Below are 23,356 nucleotides of genomic sequence, written 5' to 3'. Positions count from 1 at the left end.
TGTGATTTTCTGTCATTTGTTTTAGAGAGCGCCCCCCTTTCCGCTGGTGACGATGAAGGTACGGATGCTTTTTGAGCAATTTGACATCTCACAGCTTCACAGCTTTTTTAAAAAAATTTTTAGCTTGTAAATTGTAAATTTTGTAAATTGCGGTCCAAACCGACTGACCATCAGACACACGCTCATCATCTCTTGTTGTTTCCATAGTAACAATCAGTAGCAGACAACCAATTTTAGGTTGTTTTGTTTTTACATGTCTGATGCTCAAGGTTTTCTCGTTGGATTAATTTCCCTCCCCCCTGTCAAACACCTGCCGCTGTGTTTCCTGCTGCGCTGGCATGTTTCACCGCTAAGACCGGCCGTTTCCACTTTTATTTACTCCTCGACGTCTCCCGGCTTTGCAATGCCACCTGCCTCACACCACCTGGCCGAAAGTATGAGGACACAACCAGAATATTCCAACTCCCTCGCGGAGTATCATTTGGCGTTCAATGATTTACGGAAAAATATATGGAGCCGTTTTTTCAGTGTGGCAACGCCCTTCGTAGGAAATCCAAGTCAAGTCAGATTTGTTATATATAGAGCCATTCTGGATCAGTCTTTTAAAGGGATCCTGGTTACCAAGATGTTATTGTCCTATTTGATTAATATTCTTACCAGCTACAGAAAAACAATCATTAAAATCCCTCAGCATATCTTAGTTTGTATAAAATTGTAAAAGAAACAAAATTTCAGTCATAGGCCACCATTGTTGTTTACGTCACAGTGACATCACGGGGTCGACCTGGGCTCTGTCCCGTTCATTTTACCGTGCAAAAATATGTCATCTGTGAAACCTTTCCCATTTGGAGCCGAGACGGATGTGAGTGAGGAGGATAATAATGAAGACAGAAGTTAGAACGAGCTTCAAAACGAAGACCAATAAAGATGCGAAGGCAGGAGTCGATAAAAGTCGCTGGTGTGTTAGCGGTCACTGCGTTGCTATGCCAACAAAGAAAGCGTCTGTTGTCAGGAGCTCCGCTTTTTGTCACCAGCTTTTCACTTTTCAGTTGTGTACGACCACAAGCAATTTCCCACTCCTTTCTTCCCTTCTTGTCCCTTGGAAAGCTGTGTAGTCTAGCATCAGTCCCCTTCTTTCACTTGGGCTGGAAATTGCACCCAAAATCAGCACATTGTGGCATTATTACTGCGTTTACTCTACTGGACAGACCAAAAGTTAGCACAAGCAAATAGCCAAAGTTAACATGAACAACGTCTATATATCATCAACCTATCATGTATTGCGCTAGTAAAACAATGGCTGCGGCAATTGGTTAAAATATGTTATACATTGCAATTTTTAAAGAAATAAAAAATTGTCGTACTTTTCTAGCAACTCATTTTATTATAAGAGAAAACTTTAAGCAAATTTATGCCAATTAGTATTAGTCGGGGATCCCCTTCGAAAAGCTCGCCAAAAACCCAACGTTCCTCCATGAGCAGGCACTTTTGGGCGGCCTTCTGCCTCGACCGACTGGGCTAAAGAACGGAGAGACGGAGCGCTTTGAGGGTTGGGAGGGACATGGATGAATGCTAATACTAGTAGAGCTAACAGCTACAATCTAATAGCTAATGATAGCCTTAATATTCACGCGGGAGCATAACCAGGAGCTAGCCTGAGCTAGCCTAGCCCCAAAGTATATGCTTTCCAGGTGACAGGAAGGTTGTTCCAAAGAAGCAGAGTTTATTTGTGGGTTGAGAGTTTCAAATTTTTTGATCATATATTAATGAGTCTCAGTGAACCAGAAACTTTTTTTGATCCACATACTTTTTTCCATGTTGTGCATTCATCCTCCACCAGAAGCAGCTTTTTATTTTTCTTTCGCCAGCAACCTTGACAGCCTTGTCCGTCTCTCCCTCTGCTTGTCCGTCTGTACGTTTTGTCTCTCCGTCCGTCCAGTCTCTGGATCTCAGGATGTGGAATCTGAAATCCAAGGTTGGTTCGCATTCTCTGGCTCTCTCTTTGCCCGATCACGCCTGACGGCCTCAAAGGGACAGTACAACCCCAAAAAGTGACCTTGTCCCCTCCATACCATGACACAGTCAAGTTGAGAAAGAAGCAGCGACATTTCGAAACACTAGTCCACTCTTAAGTTGGATGGCGGGTGGGGAAGTTATTTATAGATTTCTTTTGGGTGGGGCTGAACTGTCCCATTTAAGCCTGGATTTACTGTATCAACTTTATTTCCAGCGACATCTATTTTAATATCATACGTGTGTGTGGGGGGGGAATAGCAAATGCCCAAACTGAGCATCCCCAGAAATCCATATCGCCGCCTTATGAAAATAACGGCTTAGCTCATGTCTTTTTAAGTTTTTCACAAAAAAAAAAAAAAAACTGAAGCAATGTCAAAAAACGTACTTATTTTGAGAAGGTTCCAACATGTAAAATTTAAAGATGTTATAAATCGAGGCCTGCACTGTCAGGCTTATTCAGCTTGTTTTGATTTTTAATTTCCTCGCCGGCTCGGGACCTCTTGAGAGGATGGTAAAACGCGATAGTGTTATTTTGGAAAGTCAAAATTGTGTGACTGATGGATGAATACAGAAAGAAAATAGAAACAGTGTAGTTGAAAATCCCAAAGTTTGTTTCTTTTACGTCCGTGTGTGAGCCTGTTTTCTGGGTTTGTTGCATCCAGCTGCCGTCCCTCTCCCTCCTCCGGTGGACGACAACTTTATCCCAGGTCAGCCCCGTCTCTCAAATAAACACAAACATTCATTTATATCCTATTTATTACATTGACCAATCCATCCGGTCTCTTCCAGACGATCCCCGAGGAGCCAGCGAACTTCACTACGGTCCGTTATACTCCCGTCTCCGCCTTTCCCCGCTAACATGAGCGGCCAGTAACAGCGGGACGTGTGCTTCTTTTCTTTCAGAGGGCGCCAACGGCGGCGGCGGCATCGACTCGACGGGGGGTGAGTTAGCAAATCTGGCCGGGAGAAGAGATCCGTAAGCAGGACCGGGAGGGAGAGAGTTAGATTCCCCCCCACCAAGGTCCTTTATAATGAGATAAATATCAGTTCGCATTCAGGTGCCTTCACAAAACACAAGAATCTGGCTTGCATAGTAAAAAAAAGGAAAGCTCAGTCCTTTGGCCGGACGGCAGGATGTCCTGCTTCGGATCAGTCTGAGGCGTTTTTTTTGTTTTTTTCCTCTCGGTTGCAGTCCTGGTGGAGGAACCGTTGCAGGAAAGCCAAGGTGAGGCAGAGTCCCCCCACGCCTCACCTGTCAATCAGCAAATATTGTTCAGGAGAGTTTGGAAGACGTTTGTTCTTGTAACGACGCGGCCTCGTTTCTTTCTGTTTGTCCCAAAGCAGCATCCGGAGAACCTCTGACGAGTTCGAAGGTCACACAGGAAGCAGGTACGGTCGGACTGGTGACCCTTTTCAGATAAGCAGAGATCTTGAATAAAGCCCAAAAGTTATTTATTGAATATTCTTAGCACGGTTGGCGGAATTTAATGCTGGGCTTACAACTCGAAATTTTCACGGTGGTGGATTAAAACTAAAAGTAGGAAATTTCAGGAGTCTTACTGGAGTCTCACAGCTGTTCTAGATCAGTATTTTCCGAGTCTTGGGCTTACGACAATATCAGACATGTTTGATATTATCGCAAGTCTTTCAGTCTTTACTGTGACATAACACAAACAACGACCAATGGATGAGCTCCAACAAAACCGGAAATTGGAAACCTGGTAGCCAAACAATCACCAAAGCTTTATTGGTGGCAGAGACGGTATTTGTTGGTGACATGGATGAAAGGGAACGGCAAAGGACGTCCAGATCAATATTGAGCGTCCAGTAAGAGGAGTGGATGGTGGTGTTGTGGGTAGAACAGCCCAGCTTGGACGATGTCAACTCTGACGAGTTACGACCAAGCGGAGAAGGACTGAAATAGCTGAGGCTCTGCAAATACCGGCTGAAAACATTGCATGGTGCGAAAAAATTGCTGAAAAAGAATCTGTTGTAGTGTTGTAAATGGTGACCCTGTAAGCAGGGTTTCCGCAGGTCATTAAAAGTCATTATATCAGCAACGTATGATTAAAGCTGGGTAGAGGAAAATTTGAAATTTCCTCTAGAAATAAAAAAAATGCAAGAAAGTCCTTGGAAATTCAGATAAATTAAGAGTGTAATTGGCAAAGTAAAGTGTGTGTGCATTTCAAAGTTATTTTCTGTATTTCCTGTTGAGGCGGAAGTTTATTTTGAAAGGATGCATATGAAATGTTGGAACTTGACAGTTAAAAAAGGAAAAGTAAAAATCAGGAGATACAGTGATAAAAGACCAGCGGACTTAAATATCAGAGGCTCTGCAAATACCTGCTGAGAACATCCCATGGTGGGAAAAAAATGCTGAAAAAGAATCTACGTGTAGTCTTGTCAATATAGACCCTTTAAGCAGGGTTTCTGTAGGTCATTTCAAAGCATTAAGTCATTAAATAGATTTAGCCAAAATTAAAGCCTTAAATTGCATTAAAAAGAATTAAATTTCATTTTTGGAGGCATTCAAAGTTTAAACACTCTTAATAGGGAAAAAAAATATTTTAATCAGGCTTCATAAACATTTAGTCATTTTGATTGGAATAGTGTGGTGATTCTGTTCAAAATAAGATAATACTTTATTGATTCCCATTGGGAGAAGTCGGGTAAAATCTATTCCAGATTGCCATTATTATAAATAAAAGTAGTAAATGCAGTTGGACATGGGCATTACATTTGTTAAAATCTCTGTCTGTGACTAAAAACTCTAAAAACCTGTCTTAGTTGTGTAAGCAATAGTTCTCCACAGATGTACAGGTAGTTTAAGGGGAAAAAACATGGCAGTTTGGGGAAATACTTTCGATGGAGGTCGCAAAAGCAATGTCGGATTTCTTACCCAATTCAAAAACGACGATTCCCAAAATGAGGCAGGTGCTAACGAAGGTCAAAGGTCAACCTGCCTGGTCCTGAAACGCATCTACTTCTCTGAGCTCAGAGGAAACAGCGGAGACGGAGACCCGGTCTGAGGAACCAGCGGAACAAGAACTGCAGAGTCGAGCGGCCGTTGAACCTGAGAGGATCTCAGAGGCTGAGGCTGAGGGTGAGGGTGAGTCCTCACGTGCACGCACACACACACGCATTGGCAGAAAAGGCGTCAAAATTTACACTCAAAGCCAAGCTGGCGCTGGTTGGATGGTGAACATTGTGGCCCCATGAATGTCCTTGGTTCTAGTGCAGTGGTTCTTAACCTTGTTGGAGGTACTGAACCCCACCTGTTTTACATGCGCATTCACCGAACCCTTCTTTATTGGATCGAGGATCGTTTCGTTGATGGGTACAAAGAACAGGCAGAGTAGCCTTTTCATTGAATCTGGCTCCCTTCACCTTGAATTCAGCAAGCGCTATGTTCTTGTAGTTCCCATCTCCATGCAGCTTAAGGAAGCCTTCCCTTAGTTTTGCCGGTGCCGGACTAGAATTGCTCATCTTGTCTTTGCAAATCATGCAGTTAGGACATCGATTCCAATCACGTTCCGTCATACATGTGAATCCGTATCGTATGTATTCTTCCGACCGCTTTCTTTTTTTGCCCGACATAATTAGCATGAAGGGATTAAAATATTAAGTAAGAAATCACATGACGTACCATCACGACAGTCACAAGTTACTACAGCTGAGCGCGCCAAAATCTCTGCAGCACAGATAGGCCAAGCTATGTAGCGTGATCACCTTCAGCCATCGATGTCATCACCAATGTGTGTCTTGACCTCCGCCGAACCCCTGAGACTGACTCACCGAACCCCTGGGGTTCGATCGAACCCAGGTTAAGAACCACTGTTCTAGTGCATTGGCCCGTCTGGGTTTTTTAAATTTTGCTTCTTAATGCACCTGGATTAAATATCTGTGATATACAATTGCAGAAACCCATGGTTTCGTGAAAAATCTGCAATAAAAAATTGTATCATGGATCAACAATCCATATTTTCTGTCTAAGGTTTTTTTTTTTCATTGTGTTTTTTAGTTATACCATGAGTTTGTGTGGTGTACAATAAATGATTTTTTTTTACGTATTTATCATTTCAACTATTTTTATGGTAAAATAAGCATTTTCTTGGGTGGCGACCAACCAGAGCGTCATCTTGTGATGTTTGGTTACTGAGGTGTTTTTTTTCTCGCTCTCCTGTTTTACAGGGACAGCTGAGACCCCGCCCAAGGAAAAAGGTAAAAAAAATAAAATACGGGGATATCGGGAGGTAAACACTGTCTCCGGTCTCACTCTCCATCTCCCTGATCTCTCTCTCCATCTTTCATCCAGCCAAGAAGAAAAAAACAAAACTGCTGAATAAGTACGACAAAACCATCAAAGCTGAAATCGACGCGGCAGAGAAGCTGCGCAAGAAGGTGGAGTACACGCACGCTCACACTCGGAAACATACAAACTTGATAACTGACTTGAGAACCAAATTTATGTTCTGATGATCAAATAATAAAATCTGTGCAATGAAGAGAATTTTGGGAGGGGCGCGAAAAGCTCCAAACCCATTAAAACACGGTTTCCCGAGTTTGTGACGGTCATGGATGGACCGCACGTTCCATACCTTTGCAGCTGCAGGGCGGCCCTTGTGTAAGCGTTCTTGCATGTGTGAGCACGTGCGCAAGACAATTTGTTTTGCCTGGCAGAACCGGACAGATGCTGTGGAGGTTCTTAATTTTTTGTACTGTAATTTCCGGACTATTGAACACTCCTGAATATAAGCCGCACGGGTTAAAAAGAAATAATAAGCTGCACTTGTCTATAAGCCGCAGATGTAATAACATGAGATATTTTACATTTTTTTTAAGTTTTAATTAAATACACACCGATAAAATCCACAAATACATATTGGAATTGCTTTTTTCCGAACAGTGCCTGCAACACAGCTGATGAAATGATTAATAATAAATAACGCAAAGAAAAGTCCATCCGTTTTCTATCTCTGCTTTGTCCTACTCCAGCTGATCGCTATCTTCACCTTCCTCCTGCGCACTAAAACCATTAAAGTGTTTTTCTTCAGTGTCAGTGTCTTCAATTGATCAGCCTCAGAATTTCACAGTAATTTCATTGGTCCGGTATGACAAGGCTAAATGTTTTGCCTGCTTGAAGCTTCTTAGCCCCCAAAAAATCCAAATATTAGCCATATCATTGTTGAAGCCGCAGTGTTGAAGCATGTGGAAAAAGTAACGTCTGACAGTCCAGAAATTAGGGTGATGTTCCCTGCCATTGAAGGGTGCCTTCGGTGTTAAAAGGATGCCGTAAAGGAAAAAGGGAGCATTTGTTGTGTCCTGGCCAAACTAGGCCAGTCTAACGTGTTGCATGTCAGAGACGGCCCATTCAGTCCCTTTATACATCACTTAAATGTGTTAAATTTTAATACCCTTGGTGGCTGGCTGCTGTTAAGTATTATTGAAATGCCTTTTTTAATAGCCATTATCACAGATTTAAAATTTTACCAGAGCTAGATATTAAAAATAGGAATTCTGTAAATTCTTTGACAATTTTTTCATTCAAAATGTATTTTTGATCGTTATTGTACCAGAAATCTTAAAATTTCAAATTTAAAAATGTGGATAATTGGCCTCAAAGTAAAGTGTCCGTGTGTAATGTATATAAGAAGTTAATTTTGGGCGGAAGTTTATTTTGAAAGGACTTGGATTTATGTGAAATATAGGAACTTAATGCTATATTTAAAAGGAGTAAATGGTAAAAGACAAACAGGGAGACGGAGACACAACGTTAAGCTTCACTTGAAAGTTTTATTTTTATTATAAGTATTCATTTCAAACAATTCAGTGATTTGCTTGCTATATTTAGTGCTTGATACACTAATGTATCAAGAAAATGCTATTTGCTAAGCATTATAAGAAGAATGCTAAGTTTATCAATTTTATGTTTCATGCTGCTTTTTGTTTTTTTATTTATAACCTGCACTAAACTACAAGTACTAGCTAACTTTTTTCGACTGAATGCAACAACGGGAATATTGAAAAGAAAACGATGATAGTTAAATAACGGCTCATGATGCGTTTCTACAGGGTAAAGTGGAGGAGGCGCTGAGGGCGTATGAGAAACTCGTGCAGAGCCACCCGCAGAGCCCCCGGGCTCGCTACGGCAAAGCCCAGGTATGCTACGCTAATCCATTAGCGTACCTGATTCGTGACACTGTTTACAAACAGTGTTTGTGTGTGTGTGTGTGTGCATGCTCAGGCGGAGGATGACCTTGCCGAGAAACTGCGCAGCAACGACATGCTGCAGAGAGCCATCAACAGCTACAGGGAGGCCGCCGAGCAGCCGGACGCCACCCCTGACCTCCAGAAGACGACACTGAAGCGCTGTGCGGAGCGGCAGCAGTTCCTGGGTAAACGCATATTCCTGAATTGGTGATCGGAGATATTGATCAGTGATGTCACAGAGTGCACAGAGACCTCCATTTAAAAAAAAAACTGGTGACCTTAAGAAACAACTGAGGATGAAACGTGCGCCGCTGAATTTCCCCCCCCCCCAGGTCGGATGCGCGGATCTCTGGCCACTCTGGAACGGCTTGTCCAGCTCTTTCCGGATGACATCAGCATTAAGAACGACATGGGTGTCGCCCATCTGTTGCTAGGAAACAACAAGGGCGCCAAGAAAGTCTACGAAGAGGTGCGTGCTTGCGTGTGTGTGTGCATATGTGTTTGTGTGTATGCATGTGTGCGAAGGCGTCTACGCCGGCATCTTTTCTTTAGTCACCCCAATTCTCACTTATGATGTCTGTCTCTTCCAGGTGCTGGCGGTTGCCCCCGGAGACGGCTTCGCAAAGGTCCATTATGGGTTCATCCTGAAGTCAGAAAACAAGATCGCTGAGAGCATCCCGTACCTGAAGGCACGTGCATGTGCACACAAATAGACACCTCTCATGGATGGATATGATTAGAAGTTTAATATTAGATCTATAATCAATAATATTGATGGATAAATTTTATAGGAGGGTGATATACACATCTCTAGTGTAGTGCTCCCCCTAGTGGCCAATGTCAGAAGTGCACCTTTTTTACCTACATTTTTTTCATTTTCAAATACGTAAACTTTTTCTGTTTATTCTTAATATAAGATAATACAGTGGCCCATTGAGATATGAATCTCTTAATATATGAGTTTGTGGAGACACAAAGTGCGATTTGAGCAAATTTTATCCTTGAAAAAAGGTCATCACATTAATACAAGAGCGAGAAAATCAAAATTCAAAATTTGCACGGTACGCGCCAAGCAAGCTCCAACCACTCAAATACACCTCATGATGCTGCCCCCTCTTCTGAATTGGCACTGCTCACTGCTCTCTGCTCTCACCTTGAAGAACACCTCGCAGTTTCCAGCATCCCTCGGCCACCTCGTCTGGGTAGTTTGTACAATTTGCATATCAGGTGTTGTCCTATCTCATTTGTGGCATAATTTGATGTCTTTGTACTTATTTTGTATATTTTTTGATAATTATCATGGGCCCTAAGAAAGCAAGCGGTAAGTTAAGTGGTGAACCCAGAAAGAGGATGCTTTCTATGGAAGTTAAGCTCGGCATAATTGCAAAGCACAATCATGGTGTATGTGTTACCACATATTGCGCGTGAATATAATTAGAATGCATTCAGGATATGTACCATTTTGTGAGCTTGGAGGGGTTGGGAGGTTGGAATCAATTAATTTGCTTTTTATTATTTTAAATGGGGAAAATTAATTTAAGGTACCAAAAAAATCAACATACGAACCCTCTTCTATAACGAATTTAATTCATATCTTAAGATATCACTGTATTTTCTATGAACCTGTCGTCCCTGAAGCAGAGAGAACTCGAATATGTTGCCGTAAAGAGAAGAATAGGCACGTCATTCACTCATTCATTATCCCACCTCTTATTTAGGGTTTCCATGGTGACAGGTAAACCCACTCTTCACTGACTGGTGCTCTCTAGCGCCCCCTGGTGGACGTTCCTTGAACGCCTCCACAGGGAGATGCCAGAAGGCAGCTCTCGGAGCATCGACTCCCGGCTCCCCCTCCGCAGGTCTGCGCTCCGCGGCCTGTTTCTATGGCGAATCTCCGCCTCCCAGGGGAAACATGACCCGAGTGCGATTCACGCGAAGGAGTCTTTGATTTGGTTGGTTCACGGCCGTTGTTCTCGTCTTTCCCCCAGGAGGGCCTGGAGTCGGGGGAACCCGGGACGGACGACGGGAGATTCTACTTCCACCTGGGAGACGCCCTGCAGAGAGTCGGTGACAATTCCGTGAGTCACGCACACATGCAAGAACTCCAACCAAAAGCGTGGTGAAAAAAGGGAAAAAAGAAACAGGAATGTGTCAAAAACGCTTTTCAATTCAGCAGAGCCTTGACTTACGAGTGCATCAATGTACGAGTCTTCAAAGATATGTTAATTTTTTAATAATTTTTTTTTTTTACTTGCTTTTGGATATGAGCTGGGATCTGAGTTAGGAGCGATAAAGTGACATTTAAAAACAGTCGGACGCGCCGCCCGGGGAAAATCACCGAAAAACATCTCCATGAAGGGATGGAGAAGTTGTTGTCAAAAGAAGGAAGAAGGAACGACACATTTACAGGGATTTGGTGCAACAGACAGCAGGAATGTCTGCAAATGAAGCGTCGGGAGAGACATTCAGAGCCAGTCGATTGGTCATTTTAAAAGGAGGACCGGCGTTCACGCTGTTGCTTAATGAAGTTTAGAGTTAAAGTGTAGCATTGTTTGAGTTAAAGTTAGCAATACATTGTAGCATTAAGTGTGTGGCGAGTAATTCTGGGCTTACACTTATCGATTTTCATGGTCGCAGGATAAAAACTGAAAACTCTTGTCATATATGCCGTTAAGAATAAGTTGGTTGTCTGATGAGCCTTTCCGAATCTTTGGCTTGCGACAAAATTGAACATGTTTGATATTATCGCACGATGAGGTAACACAATCAACAACCAATAGGGGAGCTCTAACATAACCGGAAAAAGGAATCCCCGGGAATCGTCAGAGCCGTAGTGGCGGCAGAGATGGCATTTGTCGGAAGTATGGATGAACGGGAACGGCAAAGGACGTCCTGATCAATTCAGAGTGAGGAGAGGATGGTGGAGCTGTGGGCAGAACGGCTTGGACGATGTCAACTCTCCGACGAATCACATCCAAGCAGAGAAGGAAAAGCAAGTGAAATAGCAGGGGCTCTGCAAAATCAGTGAAAACGTTGCATGGTGGGAAAAAATAGCTGAAAAAGAATCTCGTCGTGATCTTGAAAATAGTGAGCAGGGTTTCTGCGGGTCATTAAAAAGCATTAAAAGTTATTAAATAGACTTTGCCAAAATTAAGGCCTTGAATAGCATTAAAAAGCATTAAATTCCATGTCTAGAGGCATTCAAAATGTAAATACATTCAATGGGAAACATTGTTATTCGGTTAATAGTGACCCCAGAGACTGTAAGATTCAGTCTTGGTGAACTCTCGGTCTGAGACTAAGCTATAACTTGAAACTCCTAAAAACAAGTCTTTAGATGTGAATATGTACAGGACAATAGTTTTCCACGTGTCTTTCCAAAGTCTTGGGATATATGGGTTGCTCAAGGGAAAAAAAAACTTGGCAGTTTAAGGAAATATTTTAGGTGAAACTAAGGTCTTGATTTCTCACCCAATTTAAAATCTATGATGTTTCTGCTCAGGGTTTGTTTTGTGTTCTGGCAGGCGTACCACTGGTACGAGCTGGGTCACCAGCGGGGCCACTTCGCCTCGGTGTGGCAGAGATCTCTGTACAACGTGGACGGGCTGAAGGCCCAGCCCTGGTGGACCCCCAAAGAGACGGGGTACACCGACTTGGTCAAGGTAAGGCGGGAGGGCGGCGACGACAACAACGACGCCTCACCAGGGAGAGATTTTGAGTCGTGTGTGCATTTGTGTTGAGATGTTGGAGAGGAATTGGAGGACCATCAGGGACGAGGCCCTGGCCGTCATGGACCAAAACACAGGGATGTTCATCCCGGAGGAAGAGAACCTGCGGGAAAAAGGAGAGTGGGGCCAGTACACACTCTGGCAGCAAGGTACGCCGTCGTGTCCAACTGCTATGTTTGCCTGTGTGGATGAGGAAAAAGTGTTTTTTGTCATCTTTACTGATTCAAGATTTGTTACTGATTCGTTATCCTTAATGATTCATCGCAATCCAAATGGACGCTTCGTTTGTTCAGGGAGGAAAGTCGGCAACTCGTGTCAGGGCGTCCCTAAGACGTGCTCGCTGCTGGAGAGATATCCAGAAGCAACCGGCTGCAAGAGAGGACAGGTAAACACACACACACACACACACACACACATACACACACATGTACATACTCACACACACAGCAAAACATAACTGGCGGTTCTTATCTTGTATTATATTTTGCAAATCGTCTGATAATCTTGACGAAAATCACCAGGGATTAATTGATGAGGAAAAATCCCCCTGTGAAGAGGAAAAGAAATTACAATTTTTTGTGATTTTTTTTTTTTTTTTTTTTTGTGATTTTAGTGATAGCCCAGTAAACACAAACAGAGTTAAATTTGAGTCAGCAGATCTGCCCGGCAACCCATTGCGGCCCTCATCTTCAAATTCCTGCCCCAGATTTTCAGGACAAAAAAAAAAAAAAAATCAGACGGAGGACGAGGAGGAGGGAGGAGGGAGGAGAGGGGGAATCCGTGCTTTCTGGACAGATGCCGGTAATATTCAGAGGATTTCACCGCTAAAAATATCCGCCAGCCACTAAGTTGACGGCTTAACACCGAAATCTGCGTCGGAGAACTGACCGGGCAGGTCGGTGTGGAATGGGCTGAACCGGCCGTTCCAACCGATTCACTCCACCAGTGATTCACTTTCCCAAACTCTCCGATTGGTCCAGAGTGTGTGTGTGTGTGTGTGTGTGTGTGTGTTTTTCAGATCAAGTTCTCGGTGATGCAGCCCGGCACCCACGTCTGGCCCCACACCGGCCCGACCAACTGCAGGCTCCGGATGCACCTGGGCCTGGTCATCCCCAAGCAGGGCTGCCGTATCCGCTGCACCAACGACACCAGGTACCGTCTTCTTCCTCTTCCTCGCCTTCCTCCTACCTGGTGTTACTTATTCTCCATCTCTTCCCTCTTCCTCGGGTCCCAGGACGTGGGAGGAGGGAAAAGTCCTCATCTTTGACGACTCCTTCGAGCACGAGGTCTGGCAGGATGCCGACAGCTACCGCCTCATCTTCATCGTGGACGTGTGGCATCCGCAGCTGACGGCGTACCAGCGCCAGACTCTCAGCTCCATTTAGACCCTAGTGGGAAGGGGGGGGGTTGGCTCTGAGAAACCTGCAAGGCGAGCCTTACGGAGCGGAGATCTACGCTCTCTAGGTTGGACGCACTACAAAAACTGAAGGAGAGGAAAGACTAGAACAGGTTTGTTTTTCTGGATTAAACTACTGACCAAATGGCACACACACACACACACACACACACACAGAAGACACGGTACTGGTTCAAGGACCGGGTTTCGACTCTGGGTCAGACCCGCTTCAAACCCGGTTCAGACAAGACCAGGACTGGATCTGCAACCCTGGGCTTGGTTTGGGTTCAGACCCTGTTTTTTTTTTTTTTTGGACCTATTTTCAGATCGACCGATTGTTTTGGACCCGGACTGGGACCTGACTTTTCTAGCTTTGGTGTATTCCCTGAACGTAGGTCACATGGCCTCATCCTCGGGGGGATGAAAGGTCATTACTATCCTAAGATCAGCACAGTATTTAGGTTTGTAAAGGCACGGAAAGACAAAAAAAAGCCCAGAAAGGTCCAGGAAGTGTGAATTAGCGGCTAACCAGACTCAGAAACGTCCACTATGTGAATCCCCGTCAAAGCTGATCAGAACTACAAACACGGAGGCCCAAAAAAAAAAAAAAGGAACGGGACCTGGAGGTGCAGTGGTGTGTTTAGATTTACCTTGACCGTTTGAAAAAAAAATATAATAATAAAACTGACCTCTACCGACCTGATCACCACCACGCCCTTTTAAAATCATAGTCCCGCTCCCGCTCTACTTTTGCACCACTTTTGCACAGTTAGAAGGAAAACGCAACGTGTTCTTAAAGATGCTCTATATTTGTATTAAAAAAATAAAAAAGGTACAAGAACCAAAAAAAAAAAAAAGAAAACAGGAAACCAGTGTGTGTTTTGTTTCTTTTGAACTTTTTTTTTTACAGGATGGACATCCAATTTGGACATTGTAGCATTTTTAGCCGCTGTACACCATCCCTCACATCTTGTTTGTGTGGATTAATCGATAATCGATCAATCGCAAATGCACGTAGACACACAAACACACAGCTCATGCCTTTTTTTCTGTGATAATTTCTTCTTTCACATATGGAAAAATAAGAACTAAAATATTGCAACATTTAGCTATCTTAAAATAGTTCATTTGTACAGGCTGTTGAAACGGAATATTATAATTTTATATCATGTATAATTTTTCTTTGTGCGTTTCCATCAATGGTAACACACTCATTTGAAACAAACACAACGTGAAACAAATCTGTCAGATTGTAGTTACCACCACTCACCACAAGAGGGCGCTGTTTGACACGCCCCTTCAGCCACTTCCTGTACAGTTCATAGCTAGCCGCCCCTGGAATCATGTGACCCAGCGGACTCGCATGAGGCCGACAACTCACGAGTGACCCCGGAAATCCAAGGATTACTAAAAAATGTCTTTTAAATATAACCGTAACTTTAAACGTAAAGGAAGTTAAGATATGTAAACACCCAACACTCCCATCAGACGTGTCAACTTCCTGTTTACAAATCCACTTTGGATCAAATTCAAATATCGTGAAGGTGTGAGCGGAGCAGTGTAGCCCCGCCCCCTTTGAGTGTGAAAATAAAAACATCGGCGTCGAATGAAATACAGCGGAGTCAGCTGCGGTGTAAATGTTTTACTTCTTTACATTCGTCGAGAGAAACTACATTACAGTCGAGTGCGGAGATCGGATTGCTGCTCGGTATCGCCATGACGACGAGCAAAAAAAACAACAAAAAAACAAATAAGGGACGAACATGGCAACGATCTCCGTGTCGTTTCACATCCAGCTGTTGAATTTGTCGGAGTCAGAAGTACCAGCACGCCAAGTGTATCACTTTTGTTGTTTTTTTTTGTTTTTTTTTGCAGTGCAAATAATACTCGTAACAATACTATACAATCCTCCAATAAGTTAAATGCAGTAAAAATAATCAGTCACCTTCACGGCAGGTGAAAGGTGAGAGTTTGGCATCCTGTGTTTTCCTCGCAGCTCAACACTCCCTCCCGAGAAACGCCTCATTCCGGTAGAGTTCCATTTTTATTTTATATTTTTTTCATAATGCGTGGAGAGGTGAGCCCGTGCCCTGTGCAGTGCTTTTATTTTAAAAAAAAGGAGAATTAATGAAAGGATTCTACTAAAGTTTCCATCTCATCACCTCTTTTTTACGGCGAGAACTTCCACAACTTCTCGTTTTCACATCACACGAAAACATCGGAAACAATTGTTTTGTTGCTTTTTTTAAATAATTTTTAAATTTGCCTTTCCTTTAAACCTCCCAAAATCTAAATACCAGGTGCAGCATAAATGTTAAAAATCAAAATTTATTGTGGTTTGTCGTACTGTATTCTGTTAAATTGTGTTTTTATTCCGGTGGCGCTCGCTTTTTTTCCTGCCTGAGGTTTAGCTAAAGCTTTGTTTCTGTTTTATTTTCCTTTGTTTTTTCTTTTTTTTACATTCCTGCCCATTTACCTTCAGCTCCCATCTCACCGAGGGTTCAGATCATCTGGATTCTAAAGTCGGGTGTTTTGTGTCCCCCCGTCTTTACCGGTGATTTGTTCCCACGCTCACACACACACACACACACACACATACACACACATCACTAAAACTACTGCCTCTGTAGGCCTCAGCCGCATTTTGAAATTCTTCATTCTTAAAAAGAAAAAAATCTTGATTGTTCAGATCCGGGTATTTTGGAGGAGTCATCTGGAATACGGATGAGCCAAATCGGGCCTTTTAGTGCTAATCTCTTGATCGCTAGGTCTTCTCGGATCATTTCTGGGTGACTGAGAGCCACCGGAGTATGATCGGGATGATCGAAATTGGGAAAATAAGAAATTTCAATAAATTAAAAAATAATAATAATAATTCTGCAACAGAAAAATAACTACTTAAACAGGTCTGTTGGATATGGTGTAAATAATATTGGGGCTGACCAAAGGAATAATATTTTTGTTTTGGTGTGTATCGTCTCTCATTTATCTCTCTCACACACACACACTCACATACATACACATACACATACACGTGTACAAACACACACTTTCAAGTGAACGGCATGTTTGGGAACAGTTCCCACTCTCTCGGGGGGGGGGGGGGATCAAAGCTCGTGGTTGTGCTGATGCACACACACATACAGACAACATGGCGTGTGTGTGTGTGTGTGTGTGTGTGTGTGTGTGTGTGTGAGGCTGCTGCTGAACAGATGCTGGTAAGAGGAGGAAGTCAAGTTGCTGTCAGAGTTCAGCTCACTGCTTCCAATCCAGCTTAGAGACACGCAGCTGATGCGTCTGTGTGTGTGTGTGTGGGTGTGTGTGTGCGTGCGTGTGTGTGTGCAGACTTTACAAAGAAATTCCATCTTTATGAGGATGCGTCGGCTTCTTCTTTTCAGAGAATGTCCTGACAGAGAGCTGTACACCCGAGTGTGTGTGTGTGTGTTTTGTCAGTCCAGCGCCAGCAGCGGGGTGCTCGTCTCTCTGTCCGTCTGCCGAAGAGTTCCAGGTTCGACCACCGACTGGGACCTGGAACGCACAAACACACCGTTGAGGATGTAAATAATAGAATATTTATAGAGAGGAACTTAGAGACATACAACCATTCACCCTCTCATCCACACATAATATAGACATATATATTATAATTAGAATAATAATCATGTCCCATTGTAAAAGGCAGTAAATTACATATTTTGATGAGCTGCTACTGCTTATCAAAATAATTAGCATAGTCTGTTAATATTTATCTAAACATGAAATTATGGTGTAGGACAAACAGGCGAATACTTCCTTTGAAGTATTAAACCGTAAAAACAATCATTACATCAGTGATGGTGTAAAAAATGTTTTGCAGTAGGCTAAAGATTTGTAATTGATTCACTTTTTTAAAAAAGGCAAAAGTGCTTTCTATTCCTTTTGCGTGTTCAGTGAGAGAAATCCAGCCCGACTTAACCGTCAACAAGTGCATTGAAATCCAGCTGAATAACTAAAGTGGATATACAGACGGCAGCTGAGGATCTGGATTTGTCAAATTTATGGCTGCTGACATAAGTTCACATAGGTGAATATGATTTTTAGAGTAAAATCCTTTAAAAAATCGTAAACTGTAAAAAAAAAAAAAAATACTTGTTGGTTTTGAAGTTTTGCTAGTTTAGGTTTGCAGTTTAGCTATTTTCATTTTGCAGTTTAGCTAGCAGTTTCATTTTGCAGTTTAACTAATTGTTTCGTTTCACAGTTTAGCTAGTGTAGTTTTACCGTTCAGCTAACAGTTTTGTTTTGCAGTTTACCTAGTTCAGCTAACAGTTTTGTTAGTTTAGTTTTGCAGTTTAGCTAGTTTAGTTTAGCAGTTTAGCTACCAAAGTTTATGTATCCTCCCCCCATGTTGGGTCATGTAGTCACCATTCAAATTGTAATCTTCATACACTGCTTCGCCTTTGACTTCTGTAAATTAATATTTAGTGGTCCATGTGTTGTTGTATTCGGCATCTACTTTTCTTTTTTGACATTTGTAGGGCTAACTGGTTAGCATCACCCATCTGTTCATGCACCCATGTCATGGATGTAAGTACATGTGTCCGAAAAATAAAACAAAACAAACAAAAAAATCCCACTGTTTTCTAAATGAAAACAACACACTTGCATAACATTAATGCAATAAATGTTTTTTTCACTCGTGTTCAGATTGACCTCAAGGGCAGTAAAATGCCCGGGTCCATCAAATAGGGAACCATTCACCCTCAGCATTAAGTGAACCTTCTGCATATTTGTTTCTTGCCGTCAGGTAGAAAACATCTATCATTTCGACGTCGGAGAACTGATAGGTCACCTCTTCATCAGCTCCTTGTCCCCGCCACAGCTCTCCCGTACGTGCAGGGCGTCGTAAGTCAGCGTGTACTCGGTCTCGTCATTGTAGTCGGGCCCCAGCAGCGTCCGCGCCCAGATGCCCATGTCGTACGGCGGCAACGTCCCGCCGAACTCCGACGGCAGGCACTCGGGCTGGATGAGCTGGTGCAGGGAGTTCAGGTTGTTCCCGTGGAGGAAGATCTGAGGAGGGAGGGAAAGAAAAAAGATGAGGTGAGGAGATGCGGAGACCTGCATGTGGTGAGAATGAATGCAGATGTGAGGAAAGGTGACAGTGAAGATGCAGGAGAGAGGGTGATAGGAAAGGAGACATGAGGAGGAAAAGATGAGCAGATAGGAGGAGAGGAGAGGAGGCGACACAAGAAAGACAGAGGAAGGAGACATGCAGGGGAAGGATAGAGGAAGGAAGGAGGGATGAGGAGAGGATATGGAGGAGACAAGGAAGGAAGAATCGCGGATGTGAGGAGAAGAAAATGGTGAAGATGCAGGGAAGAAGGGATGAGGCGTGGAAAGGAGATGTAGGCGTCAGTGAGGAGTAAGGATGCAGCAGAAGGGGATGATAGGAAAGGAGACATAAAGAGGAAAGGGAGGAGATGTGGAAGGAAGTGACAAATGAGCAGAGGAGTTACGGAAGTTAGGATGAAGAGGAGAGGAGATGTTCAGGGGGAGAGGAGGCAGTGAGGAGGAGGAGGAGGAATGAGCGTCTCACCCGTTTCCTGGTCTTGTCTTTGAGGAAGGGCTTGATGATGGTGTACATGGCATGGATGTACCAGGGCTGGTTCACAAAGTGGATCCCGCCGAAACGAGCAGGGAAGCTGTCCTGAGGGCGGCATGGTGGAAATTTTCATTTATTTCATCTTGTTTAGTTTTTATTTTCATTTTATTTTATTTTATTTTATTTTATTTTATTTCATTTCATTTCATTTCATTTCATTTCATTTTATTTTATTTTATTTTATTTTATATGTTATTCAGTTTTATTTGATTTATATGTTATTAATTTAATTTATTTACATTTTTAAAAATTTAATGTAATGTTTTTTTTTTTCATTTTTTTATTTCAATTATTTTACTTTATTTCCTTTTCTTTTCCTATTGGTTTCTCAACCATTTTAAAAGCTAATTGCGAGCACTTTAGTTGTGAACGCTAATGACAGGTAACATAGCCCCGTTAGCTTGTTTAGCCACTGGCGCAACAAGCTCTACATGGTGAAGGAAAATAAGTGAAATGAGGGGAATTAAAAATACGTGAGTTACAAAAACGTTTAACAATTTATAGTTCTGTGGAATATAATTAGAGGTGAAGACACAAATAATTATTTCTTATCACGCTAAAATTAAAATCATTAAAAAAAAGATTGTTTTTCATTTTAAAAAAATTAATTATAGTAAATGCAGTGAAACGTGAAAGATTCATGTATTCATTCATTGCAAGTGAGCTTGCCGGAGCCAATCCCAGCCAGGGGGCGGGGCTTAACCGGAACCGGTCACCTGTCAATCACTTAGAGACCCGCAACTTTTCCGTGAACCCGCTCAACAGTTTTTGAACCCAGAGAAAATGTGAAAAAGGGAGAAAAAAAAAGTTCAAAAAAGAGAAATCTCCACGCTCCTCCCACCTGCAGGCCTTCGATGGCCAGTTTGAGGATGTTGGGCGTGAGCTTGGACGCCTGCTTGAAGGAGAAGTTGCTCCAGTCGATGATCAGGATGAAGCCGTTGATCTGCAGCTCGGGGTTCTCGATCAAAACCTCCAGCGAGAGCAGGATGGCCCGCAGGATGTCCGTGAAGGAGTTCCTTCAGAGGAGGAGGAGGAGGATCAATAGTTAAAGAGCGCGTGAAAGCACCTTCGTGCCGTCACCCTTAACTACATTTAAATCTATTTTTGTTCAAAACAGCTCATTAGGCCCTTTGTGTGTTCAGTCGCTGGCGGGCTGTGTGCGCTCTAAACACTCGTACCTGCTCTGGTCCCAGTTGGAGGCGAACAGGATGAGGATCTTCCGTCCGTGCTGGTCCGGAGTCTCCAGGACGCCCGGGAAGCCGTCCATCAGCGCCCGCTTGATGCCGGGGTCGTCCACCTGACGGCGAGGGGTGGGGAGTGGGTCGCAAAAAAAAAAAAAAAAAAAAAACTTCTCGACGTGACGTTCGGACTGACCTTGAAGCTCTGGAACATGTCCAGGTTCTGCTGGCGGAACTGGAAGTACTGGGCAAGCAGCCGGAAGGTTTCCACCTGGTCGAACTTGCGGGCTCGCAGGAAGCGGAGGATGAAGTCGTCGTCCGTTCGGAGGAATCCGATGTCGGGCCGCGTCACGATCATGTCCCGGACCTACGCGTGGCGACACACAAAGACGTACGGGTTGACGGCCGGCGGCTAGGGGAGGCGGTCCAAAGCTTGGCGGGAGTTTTTCGGGTTGCCACCTGCTGGATGTCCTGATGCAGCGTGTCGGGGTTTTCGTTCAGCTCCAGACGGGCCTTCTCCGTCGTCTCGGAGCTCAGGCCAACATGGAGGTGCGTCATCTCGGCGTGGCTCGGGTTTCCCCCGCGTCCCCCCCCTCCTCGAAAAGCAGACTCCCCCCGAGGATTCGTCTTTCGCACCCGGGGGGCTTCAGAGTTCGTTTTTCCAGGAACGCTGAGACAATCAACTTTTGCTGGTGGTTTTTTTTTTTTTTTTTGTACAATCTCAGTTTTTGGAGTCAAGTTTCGGAGCGGCGGTCAAAACAATCGCAGTCGAGAAAGCTAGAAACAACGTGAATCAACAATCATGGCCGCTGTCTTCTTCTTCTTCTTCTTTGTTTCCCAGCCTTTTCAGGACGGGTTCATTTGAACCTTTTGTGTGTGTGTGTCGTTCATGAGGAGCGGTTAGCAGGCTAGCTCTAAAGCTAAATTCACATCCTTTTTCCTCCGGTTCTCGCACCCCCCGCCGTGACTCTCTCGTCGCTCGCCGGTGGCGTCGTTAGCCAGCTGCTTCGTTGTGACCCGCTCCTCCATCCATCCATCCACGCTGGGCTCCCGACCTCCGGTTCAGGGTTCAGGGAAAGGTCAAAGGTCGGCCAAGGCAACACGGTCAGATGTGGGACTCCCCAGCCTGCTTGACAGGAAACAGCGGAGGTTGGTAATAATCAATATTGGTAAGTGGATTAGAAAATGATGACTTGAGGTAAGAAATCATCCTGGACCAATAGAAAGTCAACCGCTCTTTAATTTTTGAACACTAATCCGGCTGTGTGTGTGAGAGTGTGTGTATATATATATGGTTTTTTTTTGTTTTCCTTTTTTTTGCCATTTTTTTCAGGTATTTCTTTAAAGATTTAATCTAATTTCCTTCATTTTTTTATACATTTCATTTGTGTATTTATTTCTATTCAGCATTTCTCTCTTTATTAAAATAATGATATAAAAAACCCTTCATGAAAAGAATAAAGTTTGATTTTTTGTAAATATTATTAATTTATCATTAATATTATAATATTTTGTAGATACGTATAATATTCAGCAGAAGCAGCAAACAAATGAAAAGGAAGGAAAAACAGCCAATAGAAAAAAGTACTTATTTAATTCTAAAGACTAATCCGACTATATATATATATACACACACACACACACACACACACATATATATATATATATACATATATACATTATATTTTCTACCATTTTTTTCTGTATTTTTTTCCAGATTCAGAAACATTTTCATTAGGGATTTGGCATACATTAAGCTGATTTTACTGTGATTTCCCTCATTTTTTTAATTTAGATCATCTGATGATTTATTTGAAGCTAAGAATTTAGTTAGATTATTTCTTTGCATTTTTACAGAAACAACATTGTAAATAAGTATGACATTCAGTGGAAGCAGCAAGTAAAAGCAAAGGAAGGAAAACCAGCCAATAGAAAGGCGACTTCGCTTCAATTTTAAACACTATTCCGGATACATATATGGACTGCATTTTTTTGCCAGTATATTTGCCAGTTTGTTTGCTTTTTTTTTATAGATTTTGAAATTTTCTTTAAGGGCTTGGGGTACATTTATCTCATTTAAAAGTAATTTCCATCAATTTTTATTAACTTGAATATTCCTCATTTGTGGATTTATTTGCACTCAGCACCCCCTCCCCTTATTAAATATATTATATTTATATTTGTATTTATTATATATAGATTATACAAAAAAACAACTCCACATGCTAAGAATCTAGTTCAAACGAAAAATAAATAAATTCTAACCGAAACAAATGCTTGCAAATAAGAATAATAGTCAGCAAAAGCTGCGACTTTGCAAAATGCAAAGGAAGGAAAAACCAGCAGCTTCGTCAGGGAAAAAAAAAAAGCCTTTGGGGGTCAGATGGATTAGAGCCGATGTGATTATTGTGTTTGACTGTTGGGGGTTGGGGGTATCGGTGTTTGCCTGGTTGATCCACGCCTGCAAGCCCCCCCTGCCACACACACACACACACACACACACACACACACACACACACAACTGGTCCCCATCTGCCTCTCCTCCTGGACAACATGATGGAGAGACTCTTAAAGGTTCAAGGGGGAGGAGGGAAAGGGTTGGGGAGTGTTTAAACCCAAAAGGCGTTGGAAACGCGTCAGGATCTCAGCTCGAAAAGATTGCAGAGCCGGTGCTATGGTGTTCCCTTGGAGGCCCCGGGGTGCGCGTTTGCTTATGAAAGTCACCCTTCTGGTGTGCAGCCTGTGTGAGCAGATGTCCTCACAAGGAGGCAAAGACCGGAGAGCATCCCCCATCCTTCCCACCCCGCCCTCGCCTCCCAATGAAGCTGGGATGTTCCTGCGTGTTTCGGTCGTTAAATATCCGTACTTACGGTGAAGCGACCCCCCTCCCCCCTGCTAGGTGTGATGGTTGAATCCCGGTCGTCCTGGCTGGCCCGGCGGCCCTCCGGCGGTGGTGCTGATGCTGGGGACGCTGCTTCTGGTGGCCATCGGTATCCCGCGGGAAAAGAAAAGGAGGGGAAAAAGATGAAAATTCAAAGTGGGAGAAAATGTGACATAGACGGCCGTGGGATCAGCAGGGGGAGGGGGGATATTGCTGTTAAATTATCCGTGTGATCATCCTGATGGAGAGGAGGACGCGGGATCTGCGCCTCACTTTGTGCTCCGAGAAGACGTCAAGGGTGGTCCAGAG

General features: G+C 43.3%; 2 protein-coding genes across 8 annotated transcripts in view; one reads left to right on the top strand and one right to left on the bottom strand.

The window, feature by feature from the left end:
• LOC147231711 (aspartyl/asparaginyl beta-hydroxylase-like) overlaps positions 1-15,960 on the top strand; it is a 35,767-nt gene extending 19,807 nt beyond the window's left edge. For 3 of the 7 annotated variants that reach the window (XM_086150714.1, XM_086150713.1, XM_086150707.1), the window contains 20 exons: positions 26-58; positions 1,940-1,975; positions 2,679-2,723; positions 2,806-2,838; positions 2,920-2,958; positions 3,209-3,241; positions 3,358-3,405; positions 5,015-5,125; positions 6,208-6,237; positions 6,332-6,417; positions 8,089-8,175; positions 8,261-8,411; positions 8,559-8,695; positions 8,817-8,915; positions 10,215-10,304; positions 11,751-11,888; positions 11,968-12,103; positions 12,248-12,339; positions 12,973-13,106; positions 13,189-15,960. In XM_086150714.1, coding sequence (XP_086006840.1) covers positions 26-58; positions 1,940-1,975; positions 2,679-2,723; positions 2,806-2,838; positions 2,920-2,958; positions 3,209-3,241; positions 3,358-3,405; positions 5,015-5,125; positions 6,208-6,237; positions 6,332-6,417; positions 8,089-8,175; positions 8,261-8,411; positions 8,559-8,695; positions 8,817-8,915; positions 10,215-10,304; positions 11,751-11,888; positions 11,968-12,103; positions 12,248-12,339; positions 12,973-13,106; positions 13,189-13,339 — 1,709 coding nt within the window. In that variant the 3' untranslated portion in view covers positions 13,340-15,960. The remainder of the gene's footprint in view (positions 1-25; positions 59-1,939; positions 1,976-2,678; positions 2,724-2,805; positions 2,839-2,919; positions 2,959-3,208; positions 3,242-3,357; positions 3,406-5,014; positions 5,126-6,207; positions 6,238-6,331; positions 6,418-8,088; positions 8,176-8,260; positions 8,412-8,558; positions 8,696-8,816; positions 8,916-10,214; positions 10,305-11,750; positions 11,889-11,967; positions 12,104-12,247; positions 12,340-12,972; positions 13,107-13,188) is intronic. The other 4 variants (XM_086150708.1, XM_086150709.1, XM_086150711.1 and 1 more) reach the window with 4 other exon arrangements.
• LOC147231710 (clavesin-1-like) lies at positions 14,978-23,339 on the bottom strand. The gene is made up of 8 exons (XM_086150717.1): positions 23,037-23,339; positions 20,626-21,292; positions 20,363-20,533; positions 20,167-20,285; positions 19,830-20,004; positions 18,923-19,033; positions 18,179-18,396; positions 14,978-16,878 (listed from the first exon to the last, which is right to left on the bottom strand). Exons 2-8 carry the CDS (start codon positions 20,722-20,724, stop codon positions 16,800-16,802), a joined length of 972 nt encoding a protein of 323 aa, XP_086006843.1. The 5' UTR covers positions 20,725-21,292; positions 23,037-23,339; the 3' UTR covers positions 14,978-16,799.
• Between the last annotated feature and the right edge of the window lie 17 nt (positions 23,340-23,356).

The sequence above is a fragment of the Fistularia commersonii genome, chromosome 8 (genome assembly GCF_037954325.1).
Source record: "Fistularia commersonii isolate RoL2024-O1a breed Wild chromosome 8, RoL_Fcom_v1.0, whole genome shotgun sequence".
NCBI lineage: Eukaryota > Metazoa > Chordata > Actinopteri > Syngnathiformes > Fistulariidae > Fistularia > Fistularia commersonii.
This window is presented reverse-complemented; position numbering and strand designations above follow the sequence as displayed.